The 12,500-nt window shown below is 45.0% G+C and overlaps 1 protein-coding gene across 3 annotated transcripts in view; it reads left to right on the forward strand.

Moving 5' to 3' along the window:
- The window catches only part of camta2 (calmodulin binding transcription activator 2), a 131,079-nt gene that overhangs the window by 85,103 nt on the left and 33,476 nt on the right, over window positions 1-12,500 (forward strand). For all 3 annotated transcript variants that reach the window (XM_090214963.1, XM_090214961.1, XM_090214962.1), the window contains exons 13-16: window positions 3,112-3,293; window positions 7,765-7,843; window positions 9,268-9,547; window positions 11,987-12,444. In XM_090214963.1, the coding sequence (XP_090071089.1) occupies window positions 3,112-3,293; window positions 7,765-7,843; window positions 9,268-9,547; window positions 11,987-12,444 (999 nt within the window). The remainder of the gene's footprint in view (window positions 1-3,111; window positions 3,294-7,764; window positions 7,844-9,267; window positions 9,548-11,986; window positions 12,445-12,500) is intronic.

A 12,500-nucleotide genomic window follows, 5' to 3' on the forward strand; every position in this document is an offset into this window, starting at 1 on the left:
TTAGGAACTAGGGTTAGTTTTAGGGTTAGGATCTTGGGTTTGTTTTAGGGTTAGGAGCTAGGGTTAGTTTTAGGGTTAGGAGCTAGGGTTATTAGCTAGGGTTAGTTTTAGGGTTAGGAATTAGGGTTAGTTTTAGGGTTAGGAACTAGAGTTAGTTTTAGGGTTAGGAGCTAGGGTTAGTTTTAGGTTTAGTTTTAGGGTTAGTTTTAGGGTTAGGAACTAGGGTTAGTTTTAGGGATAGAAGCTAAGGTTAGTTTTTGGGTTAGGAACTAGGGTTAGCTTTAGGCTTAGGAGCTAGGGTTAGTTTTAGGGTTAGGAATTAGGGTTAGTTTTAGGGTTAGGAACTAGGGTTAGTTTTAGGGTTAGGAACTAGCGTTAGTTTTAGAGTTAGGAACTAGGATTAGTTTTAGGGTTGGGAACTAGAGTTAGTTTTAGAGTTAGGAACTAGGGTTAGGAACTAGGGTTAGTTTTAGGGTTAGTAGTTAAGATTAGTTTTAGGGTTAGGAACTAGACTTAGTTTTAGGTTTAGGAGCTAGGGTTAGTTTTAGGGTTAGGAACTAGGCTTAGTTTTAGGGTTAGGAACTAGAGTTAGTTTTAGGGTTAGGAACTAGGGTTAGTTTTAGGGTTAGGAACTAGGGTTAGTTTTAGGGTTAGGAGCTAGGGTTAGTTTTAGGGTTAGGAATTAGGGTTAGTTTTAGGGTTAGGAACTAGGGTTAGGAACTAGGGTTAGTTTTAGGGTTATGAACTAGGGTTAGGAGCTAGGGTTAGTTTTAGTGTTAGGAACTAGGGTTAGGAACTAGGGTTAGTTTTAGGGTTAGGAACTAGGGTTAGTTTTAGGGTTAGGAACTAGAGTTAGGAACTAGGGTTAGTTTTAGGGTTAGGAGCTAGGGTTAGTTTTAGGGTTAGGAACTAGGGTTAGTTTTAGGGATAGGAGCTAAGGTTAGTTTTAGGTTTAGAAATTAGGGTTAGTTTTAGGGTTAGGAGCTAGGGTTAGTTTTAGGGTTAGGAGCTAGGGTTAGTTTTAGGGTTAGGAACTAGGGTTAGTTTTAGGGTTAGGAGCTAGGGTTAGTTTTAGGGTTAGGAATTAGGGTTAGTTTTAGGGTTAGGAATTAGAGTTAGGAACTAGGGTTAGTTTTAGGGTTAGGAGCTAGGGTTAGTTTTAGGGTTAGGAATTAGGGTTAGTTTTAGGGTTAGGAACTAGGGTTAGTTTTAGGGTTAGGAACTAGAGTTAGTTTTATGGTTAGGAACTAGGGTTAGTTTTAGGGTTAGGAGCTTGGGTTTGTTTTAGGGTTAGGAGCTAGGGTTAGTTTTAGGGTTAGGAGCTAGGGTTATTAGCTAGGGTTAGTTTAAGGGTTAGGAATTAGGGTTAGTTTTAGGGTTAGGAACTAGAGTTAGTTTTAGGGTTAGGAGCTAGGGTTAGTTTTAGGTTTAGTTTTAGGGTTAGTTTTAGGGTTAGGAACTAGGGTTAGTTTTAGTTTTAGGGTTAGTTTTAGGGTTAGGAGCTAGGGTTAGGAGCTAGGGTTAGTTTTAAGGTTAGGAATTAGGGTTAGTTTTAGGGTTAGGAACTAGGGTTAGGAACTAGGGTTAGGAACTAGGGTTAGTTTTAGGGTTAGGAGCTAGGCTTAGTTTTAGGGTTAGTTTTAGGGTTAGGAACTAGGGTTAGTTTTAGTTGTAGGGTTAGGAACTAGGGTTAGTTTTAGGGTTAGGAACTAGGGTTAGGAACTAGGGTTAGTTTTTGGGTTAGGAGCTAGGGTTAGTTTTAGGGTTAGGAGCTAGGCTTAGTTTTAGGGTTAGGAGCTAGGGTTAGGAACTAGGGTTAGTTTTAGGGTTAGGAGCTAGGGTTAGGAACTAGGGTTAGTTTTAGGGTTAGGAATTAGGGTTAGTTTTAGGGTTAGGAACTAGGGTTAGTTTTAGGGATAGGAGCTAGGGTTAGTTTTAGGGTTAGGGATTAGTTTTATGGTTAGGAGCTTGGGTTAGTTTTAGGGTTAGGAGCTAGGGTTAGTTTTAGAGTTAGGGTTTAGTTTTAGGGTTAGGAGCTTGGGTTAGTTTTAGGGATAGGATCTAGGGTTAGGAATTAGGGTTAGTTTTAGGGTTAGGAGCTAGGATTAGTTTTAGTTGTAGGGTTAGGAACTAGGGTTAGTTTTAGGGTTAGGAACTAGGGTTAGTTTTAGGGTTAGGAGCTAGGAGCTTGGGTTAAGGTTAGGGTAAATAGGATTTTAAATGGGACTGAATTGTGTGTTCCCTCAAGGTTAGTTATTCAAGACTGTGTGTCGGGGGAGGGGTTACTATCATGTGGCCCTCAATGGAAAACTCTCTACTCGTCCAGCAAATGAAAGGAGAGAACGTGAGAAAGAAAGACAGCAGAGAACGGGAGAGGGAGGGAGGGAGGGAGGGGGAGAGGGAGGGAGGGTGGGTGAGGGAGAGGGAGGGAGGGACGGTGGGGGAGAGGGAGGGAGGGTGGGTGAGGGAGAGGGAGGGAGGGTGGGTGGGTGGGTGGGTGGGTGGGTGGGAGAGGGAGGGAGGGAAGGAGGGTGGGTGGATGGGTGAGGGAGGGAGGGAGGGAGGGAGGGAGGGAGGGAGGGAGGGAGGGAGGGTGGGTGGGTGAGTGAGTGAGTGAGAGGGAGGGAGGGCGGGTGAGGGAGAGGGAGGGAGGGAGGCGGAGAGGGAGGGTGGGTGAGGGAGGGAGGGAGGGTGCGGGAGGGAGGGAGGGAGGAGGTTGGGGGTGGGGGAGAGGGAGGGAGGGTGGGTGAGGGAGATGGAGGTTGTGGGAGTGGCTGAGGGTGAGGGAGGGAGGGTGGGGAGAGGTTGGGGGGGTGGAGGAAGGGTGGGAGGGTGGAGAAGAGCGAGGGAGGGTGGGGAGAGAGAGGGGGAGGTTGGGGGAGGAGGAGAGGGAGGGGGAGGGTGGGGGAGAGGGTGTAGAGCCGTGTTCATTTGCAAAAAATGTTTTTTTTTCTCTCCCTCTCCTTCCCTCCTGTCTCGCTCTCTCTCTCCTCTCTCTCCTCTCTCTCTCTCTCTCTCTCTCTCTCTCTCTCTCTCTCTCTCTCTCTCTCTCTCTCTCTCTCTCTCTCTCTCTCTCTCTCTCTCTCTCTCTCTCTCTCTCTCTCTCTCCAGTCAGGCCCATGGTTTGAGAGGAGGATAGTTGGAGTATGTGAGAGGATGATGGAGGGAGGGAGGTGGAGAGGAGGAGGAGAAGAGCGCCTCGCTCACTCCATACGCCACAGAGGGATGACACTGCTCCACCTGGCCGCTGCACAGGGATACACACACCTCATCAACACACTCATCCACTGGAGGTATACACCCACACCTGATACTCACATACAGTTGAAGTCGGAAGTTTACAAACACTTAGGTTGGGGTCATTAAAACTTGTTTTTCAACCTCTCCACAAATTTCTTGTTAAGAAACTATAGTTTTGACAAGTCGGTTAGGACATCTACTTTGTGCATGACACAAGTAATTTTATCAACAATTGTTTACAGACAGATTATTTCACTTAGAATTCACTGTATCACAATTCCAGTGGGTCAGAAGTTTACATACACTAAGTTGACTGTGCCTTTAAACAGCGTGGAAAATTCCAGAAAATTATGTCATGGCTTTAGAAGCTTCTGATAGGCTAATTGACATAATTTGAGTCAATTGGAGGTGTACCTGTGGATGTATTTCAAGGCCTACCTTCAAACTCAGTGGCTTTTTGCTTGACATCATGGGAAAATCATAAGAAATCAGCCAAGACCTCAGAAAACAATTGTAGACCTCCACAAGTCTGGTTCATCCTTGGGAGCAATTTCCAAACGCCTGAAGGTACCACGTTCATCTGTACAAACAATAGTACACAAGTATAAACACCATGGGACCACGCAGCCGTCATACCGCTCAGGAAGGAGAAGCGTTCTGTCTCCCAGATATGAACGTACTTTGGTGCAAAAAGTGCAAATCAATCCCAGAACAACAGGAAAGGACCTTGTGAAGATGCTGGAGGAAAGTAGTCCTATATCGACATAACCTGAAAGTCCATTTAGCAAGGAAGAAGCCACTGCTCCAAAACCACCATAAAAAAGCCAGACTACGGTTTGCAACTGCACATGTGGATAGAGATCGTACTTTTTGGAGAAATGTCCTCTGGTCTGATGAAACAAAATAGAACTGTTTGGCCATAATGACCATCGTTATATTTGGAGGAGAAGCTGAAGCAAAGCACAGCCTTGCAAGCTGAAGAACACCATCCCAACCGTGAAGCACGGGGGTGGTAGCATCATGTTGTAGGGGTGCTTTGCTGCAGGAGGGACTGGTGCACTTCACAAAATAAATGGCATCATGAGGACGGAACATTATGTGGATATATTGAAGCAACATCTCAAGACATCAGTCAGGAAGTTAAAGCTTGGTTGCAAATGGGTCTTCGAAATGGACAATGACCCCAACATACTTCCAAAGTTATGGCTCAAAATGGCTTAAGGACAACAAAGTCAAGGTATTGGAGTGGCCATCACAAAGCCCTGACCTCAATCCTCTAGAAAGTTTGTGTGCAGAACTGAAAAAGCATGAGCGAGCAAGGAGGCCTACAAGCCTGACTCAGTTACAGCAGCTCTGTCAGGAGGAATGGGCCAAAATTCACCCAACTTATTGTGGGAAGCTTGTGGAAGGCTACCCGAAACGTTAGACCCAAGTTAAACAATTTAATGGCAATGCTACCAAATACTAATTGAGTTTATGTAAACTTCTGACCCACTGGGAATGTGATGAAAGAAATAAAAGCTGAAATAAATCGTTCTCTCTACTATTATTCTGGCATTTCACATTCATAAAATAAAGTGGTGATCTTAACTGACCTAAGAAAGGGAATTTTTACTAAGATTAAATGTCAGAAATTGTATATTTCTATATTTTTACTGGATTAAATGTCAGGATTTGTGAGAAACTGAGTTGAAATGAATCTGGCTGAGGTGTATGAAAACTTCCGACTTCAACTGTATATGCATGATGTTGTGGGGGTGCTGTGCTGCAGGAGGGACTGGTATATGCATGATGTTGTGGGGGTGCTGCAGGAGGGACTGGTATATGCATGATGTTGTGGGGGTGCTGTGCTGCAGGAGGGACTGGTATATGCATGCGCACACTTATATTTATATATTTTTACTTACACAGATCTAGGATGTGTTATTTTAGTGTTCCCTCCAGGCTGTTCTATAGGTAGTAGTAGTAGTAGTATATAATGTATATATTATCATCTCCAGGCTGTTCTATAGGTAGTAGTGGTAGTAGTAGTATATAATATATATATTATTATCATCTCCAGGCTGTTCTATAGGTAGTAGTAGTAGTATATAATGTATATATTATCATCTCCAGGCTGTTCTATAGGTAGTAGTGGTAGTAGTAGTATATAATGTATATATTATCATCTCCAGGCTGTTCTATAGGTAGTAGTGATAGTAGTAGTATATAATGTATATATTATCATCTCCAGGCTGTTCTATAGGTAGTAGTGGTAGTAGTAGTATATAATATATATATTATTATCATCTCCAGGCTGTTCTATAGGTAGTAGTGGTAGTAGTAGTATATAATGTACACTGCTCAAAAAAATAAAGGGAACACTTAAACAACACAATGTAACTCCAAGTCAATCACACTTCTGTGAAATCAAACTGTCCACTTAGGAAGCAACACTGATTGACAATACATTTCACATGCTGTTGTGCAAATGGAATAGACAACAGGTGGGAATTATAGGCAATTAGCAAGACACCCCCAATAAAGGAGTGGTTCTGCAGGTGGGGACCACAGACCACTTCTCAGTTCCTATGCTTCCTGGCTGATGTTTTGATCACTTTTGAATGCTGGCGGTGCTTTCACTCTAGTGGTAGCATGAGACGGAGTCTACAACCCACACAAGTGGCTCAGGTAGTGCAGCTCATCCAGGATGGCACATCAATGCAAGCTGTGGCAAGAAGGTTTGCTGTGTCTGTCAGCGTAGTGTCCAGAGCATGGAGGCGCTACCAGGAGACAGGCCGGTACATCAGTAGACGTGGAGGAGGCCGTAGGAGGGCAACAACCCAGCAGCAGGACCGCTACCTCCGCCTTTGTGCAAGGAGGAGCAGGAGGAGCACTGCCAGAGCCCTGCAAAATGACCTCCAGCAGGCCACAAATGTGCATGTGTCTGCTCAAACGGTCAGAAACAGACTCCAGGAGGGTGGTATGAGGGCCCGACGTCCACAGGTGGGGGTTGTGCTTTCAGCCCAACACTGTGCAGGACGTTTGGCATTTGCCAGAGAACACCAAGATTGGCAAATTCGCCACTGGTGCCCTCTGCTCTTCACAGATGAAAGCAGGTTCACACTGAGCACATGTGACAGACGTGACAGAGTCTGGAGATGCTGTGGAGAACGTTCTGCTGCCTGCAACATCCTCCAGCATGACCGGTTTGGCGGTGGGTCAGTCATGGTGTGGGGTGGCATTTCTTTGGGGGGCCGCACAGCCCTCCATGTGCTCGCCAGAGGTAGCCTGACTGCCATTAGGTATATGCTGGTGCGGTTGGCCCTGGGTTCCTCCACCTCATGTGGCTGGAGTGTGTCAGCAGTTCCTGCAAGAGGAAGGGATTGATGCTATGGACTGGCCCGTCCGTTCCCCAGACCTGAATCCAATTGAGCACATCTGGGACATCATGTCTCGCTCCATCCACCAACGCCACGTTGCACCACAGACTGTCCGCCACCTCATCAGGAGCATGCCCAGGCGTTGTAGGGAGGTCATACAGGCACGTGGAGGCCACACACACTACTGAGCCTCATTTTGACTTGTTTTAAGGACATTACATCAAAGTTGGATCAGCCTGTAGTGTGGTTTTCCACTTTAATTGTGAGTGTGACTCCAAATCCAGACCTCCATGGGTTGATGAATTTGATTTCCATTGATCATTTTTGTGTGATTTTGTTGTCAGCACATTCAACTATGTAAAGAAAAAAGTATTTAATAAGAATATTTCATTCATTCAGATCTAGGATGTGTTATTTTAGTGTTCCCTTTATTTTTTTGAGCAGTGTATATTTTTACTTACACACATACACACACACCTCACCAACACACATATGTATACAGTATACACTCATTCCCTGGAGATACACACACTTGTTTGTGTTGAGAGAATCTCCTGATGTACAAAAATAACATATTGGATATTAAGATGTGAATTATGCATCTCATCCAGTTTTAGCATCCTGGTTCCGTGAGACAGGCAGAATGTCGACTTAAAACATCTGGTCACAGATCAAAATGTATTAAAGCAATTATACATGAGAGGGAGGGGCTAAACAGGACAGGGAGGGGCTAAACCGGAGAGGGATGGGCTAAACGGGAGAAGGGAAGGGGCTATACAGGAGAGGGAGGGGCTAATCACGAGAGGGAGGGGCTAAACAGGTGGGGGCTAAACAGGAGAGGGATGGCTAAACAGGAGTTGGGGAGGGGCTAAACAGGAGGAGGGAGGGCCTAAACAGGAGGTGGAGGGCTAAATAGGAGAGGGAGGGGCTAAACAGGAGGGGGGGCTAAACAGGAGAGGGGGAGGGCTAAACAGGAGAGGGAGGGCTAAACAGGAGGGGGGTTGGGCTAAATAGGAGGTGGGGAGGGGCTAAACGGGGGGAGGGGCTAAACATGAGGTGTTGGGGGGGCTAAACAGGAGGGGGAGGGGCTAAACAGGAGTGTAAACTATTCAACCTCTTTTAGCTGAACTGCAGTTTTAACATTGTGTTTGTTTTTCCTCAGGAGTGTCAACAGTGACAGTCTGGACGTAGAGCAGGAAGTTGATCCTCTCACCGTCGATCATTTCTCATGCACTCCTCTGGTGACACTCACTTTTACATCAAACATTTGGTCTTCACCGCTCTCTAAGACTGTAGTCTTTATTCCAGTATCTGATACTCTCTAAGACTGTAGTCTTTATTCCAGTATCTGATACTCTCTAAGTCTGTAGTCTTTATTCCGGTATCTGATACTCTCTAAGACTGTAGTCTTTATTCCAGTATCTGATACTCTCTAAGACTGTAGTCTTTATTCCAGTATCTGATACTCTCTAAGACTGTAGTCTTTATTCCAGTATCTGATACTCTCTAAGACTGTAGTCTTTATTCCAGTATCTGATACTCTCTAAGACTGTAGTCTTTATTCCAGTATCTGATACTCTCTAAGACTGTAGTCTTTATTCCAGTATCTGATACTCTCTAAGACTGTAGTCTTTATTCCAGTATCTGATACTCTCTAAGACTGTAGTCTTTATTCCAGTATCTGATACTCTCTAAGACTGTAGTCTTTATTCCAGTATCTGATACTCTCTAAGACTGTAGTCTTTATTCCAGTATCTGATACTCTCTAAGACTGTAGTCTTTATTCCAGTATCTGATACTCTCTAAGACTGTAGTCTTTATTCCAGTATCTGATACTCTCTAAGACTGTAGTCTTTATTCCAGTATCTGATACTCTCTAAGACTGTAGTCTTTATTCCAGTATCTGATACTCTCTAAGACTGTAGTCTTTATTCCAGTATCTGATACTCTCTAAGACTGTAGTCTTTATTCCAGTATCTGATACTCTCTAAGACTGTAGTCTTTATTCCAGTATCTGATACTCTCTAAGACTGTAGTCTTTATTCCAGTATCTGATACTCTCTAAGACTGTAGTCTTTATTCCAGTATCTGAAACTCTCTAAGACTGTAGTCTTTATTCCAGTATCTGATACTCTCTAAGACTGTAGTCTTTATTCCAGTATCTGATACTCTCTAAGACTGTAGTCTTTATTCCAGTATCTGATACTCTCTAAGACTGTAGTCTTTATTCCAGTATCTGATACTCTCTAAGACTGTAGTCTTTATTCCAGTATCTGATACTCTCTAAGACTGTAGTCTTTATTCCAGTATCTGATACTCTCTAAGACTGTAGTCTTTATTCCAGTATCTGATACTCTCTAAGACTGTAGTCTTTATTCCAGTATCTGATACTCTCTAAGACTGTAGTCTTTATTCCAGTATCTGATACTCTCTAAGACTGTAGTCTTTATTCCAGTATCTGATACTCTCTAAGTCTGTAGTCTTTATTCCAGTATCTGATACTCTCTAAGACTTTATTTTGTCATCAAACCCAGATAAAACGTACTGTCTTGCTTTCATTTCAGTTTTTTTAGCAGGCTAATGCTACTATTGTAATTTCTGCTCTGTTTCTATCTGATTGTAATCATTGAAGTAGGTTTTTACAGTGTAATCCTGTCTCCTGTAGATGTGGGCGTGTGCTCTGGGACACCAGGCAGCAGCCGAGGTTCTATATGGTTGGAACAGCCAGGCGCTCGGAATTCCCGACTCACTAGGCCGCCTCCCCCTCGCAGTTGCACGCTCTCGCGGACACACATGCCTCGCCCGCGCGCTGGAGGACCTACACACACACCGCCCCGACACGCACACACCCACAGAGAGGGCCGAGGAGGGGGCTCAGGGGGAGCAGAGGACCACCCCCACTCCACAACTCCCCCCCTCTCCACTGTCCACCAGTCCTGACACAGGTGGGCCACACACACCTACACTACCGTTCAAAAGTTTGGGGTCACTTAGAAATGTCCTTGTTTTTGAAAGAAAAGCACATTTTTTGTCCATTAAAATAACATCAAATTGATCAGAAATACAGTGTAGACATTGTTAATGTTTTAATTGACTATTGTGGCTGGAACGGCTGATTTTTAATGGAATATCTACATAGGCGTACAGAGGCCCATTATCAGCAACCATCACTCCTGTGTTCCAATGTCACGTTGTGTTCGCTAATCCAAGTTAATCATTTTAAAAGGCTAATTGATCATTAGAAAACCCTTTTGCAATTATGTTAGCACAGCTGAAAATTGTCCTGATTAAAGAAGCAATAAAACTGACCTTCTTTAGACTAGTTGAGTATCTGGAGCATCAGCATTTGTGGGTTCGATTACAGGCTCAAAATGGCCAGAAACAATTAACTTTCTTCTGAAACCCGTCAGTCTATTCTTGTTCTGAGATATGAAGGCTATTCCATGTGAGTAATTGCCAAGAAACTGAAGATCTCGTACAACGCTGTGTACTACTCCCTTCACAGAACTGTCAGTGTCATTAAATAGTACCCTCAAAACACCAGTCTCAACGTCAACAGTGAAGAGGCGACTCTGGGATGCTGGCCTTCTTGGCAGATTTGCAAAGAAAAAGCCATATCTCAGACTGGCCAATAAAAAGAAAAGATTAAGATGGGCAAAGAACACAGACACTGGACAGAGGAAGGTTGGAAAAAGTGTTATGGACAGAGGTGTGAGAAGATTGAGGTGTTTGGATGACAAAGATGAACATTCGTGAAATGCAGAAAAATGAAAAGATGCTGGAGGAGTGAACCGTCTGTGAAGCCTGGTGGAGGCGATGTGATGGTCTGGGGGGCTTTGAGCTGGTAAAGTGGGAGATTTGTACCGGGTCAAAGGGATCTTGAAGAAGGACGGATATCACTCATTTTGCAACACCATGCCATACCCTGTGGACACTGCTTAATTATGAGCCAATTTCCTCCTACAACCTATTAAACTGTTGTGGGAGCAGCTTGGCCGTATGGTAACTATGTAGGGAGCCAGCAGTCAGCTGGTATTCTGTCTATAATAGAGTGGCCAGCACAGTCACCGGATCCCAACCCTATTGAGCTGTTGTGGGAGCAGCTTGGCCGTATGATACATAAGAAGTGCCCATCAGGAGGTGCTTCAGGAAGCATGGGGGGAAATCTCTTCAGATTACCTCAACAAATTGACAACTAGAATGCCAAAGGTCTGCAAGGCTGTAATTGCTAAAAATGGAGGATTCTTTGACGAAAACAAAGTTTGAAGGACACAATTATTATTTCAATTAAAAATCATTATTTGTAACCTTGTCAACATCTTGACTATATTTCCTATTCATTTTGAAACTCATTGCATGTATGTTTTCATGGAAAACAAGGACTAAGTGATGCCAAACTGTTGAACGGTAGTGTACATACAGTGCCTTGCGAAAGTATTCGGCCCCCTTGAACTTTGCGACCTTTTGCCACATTTCAGGCTTCAAACATAAAGATATAAAACTGTATTTTTTTGTGAAGAATCAACAACAAGTGGGACACAATCATGAAGTGGAACGACATTTATTGGATATTTCAAACTTTTTTAACAAAAACTGATAAATTGGGCGTGCAAAATTATTATTATTATAAAAAATATATCTTTATGTTTGAAGCCTGAAATGTGGCAAAAGGTCGCAAAGTTCAAGGGGGCCGAATACTTTCGCAAGGCACTGTATACCACACACAGTCTTTGGTCTATGTGTATTTGAATACTTTTTACTCTGTCACTTTTTATTCTGTCTGTCTGTCTGTCTGTCTGTCTGTCGGTCTCTACTGTCTGTCTGTCTGTCTGTCTGTCTGTCTGTCTGTCTGTCTGTCTGTCTGTCTGTCTCTGTTGTCAGTCTGTCTGTCTGGGCATGTCTGTCTGCCTGTCTGTCTGTCTGTCTGTCTGTCTGTCTGTCTGTCTGTCTGTCTGTCTCTGTTGTCAGTCTGTCTGTCTGGGCATGTCTGTCTGCCTGTCTGTCTCTCTGTCTGTCTGTCTGTCCCTGTTGTTTTTCCTACTGTCTGTTTGTTTGTCTGTCTGTCTGTCTGTCTGTCTGTCTGTCTGTCTGTCTGTCTGTCTGTCTGTCTGTCTGTCTCCTGTTTGCCTGCCTGGCTGCCTGTCTGTCTGTCTGTCTGTCTGTCTGTCTGCCTGTCTGTCTCCTGTTTGCCTGCCTGCCTGCCTGCCTGCCTGCCTGCCTGCCTGCCTGCCTGCCTGCCTGCCTGCCTGCCTGCATGCCTGCCTGCCTGTCTGTCTGTCTGCCTGCCTGTCTGTCTGCCTGTCTGTCTGTCTGTCTGTCTGTCTGTCTGTCGTCTCTGTCTCCTGTTTGCTTACTCTCTCTTTCTGTCCCCCTCTCTCCCCCAGGTCTGAGTTCGTCCAGTAGTATTCCCTCCCCCTCTCTCTCCCTCCCCTCCCCCTCTCTCAGCTCAGCCTACTCTAGTGGGTCTGTACCCCTCTACAACCCTCCTGACCCTATGGATACCTCCCCCTCCTCCCCCTCTCTCTCCCTGTCCTCCCTCCCCCTCTCCCCTCCCTCCCCCTCTCTCTCCCTCCCTCTGAGCCTGCCGGTATGGGGCGAGGCCTGTGGAGGTTGTGAAGCTGGGGACTCTAGTTTGAACGCCGGGCCCAGAGACCCTCTCTTCCTCATGGACTACGAACCGGCCCCTCCCCACTCCCCTCCCGGACCTCCACACTCACACACACCCCCCCGTCGCTCACACACACCCCCCCGTCGCTCACACACACACACCTTCGAGGAGCAGGTGAGCTTCAATGAGAATGCAGAGAACGAGGAGGAGTTCCTGCCTGCTGAGGTGCTACAGGTCAGACACACACACATTAATACAAACACACACACATTAATACACACACACACATT

Source organism: Oncorhynchus mykiss, chromosome 21 (genome assembly GCF_057628025.1).
Source record: "Oncorhynchus mykiss isolate SJ-2025 chromosome 21, ASM5762802v1, whole genome shotgun sequence".
Lineage (NCBI taxonomy): Eukaryota > Metazoa > Chordata > Actinopteri > Salmoniformes > Salmonidae > Oncorhynchus > Oncorhynchus mykiss.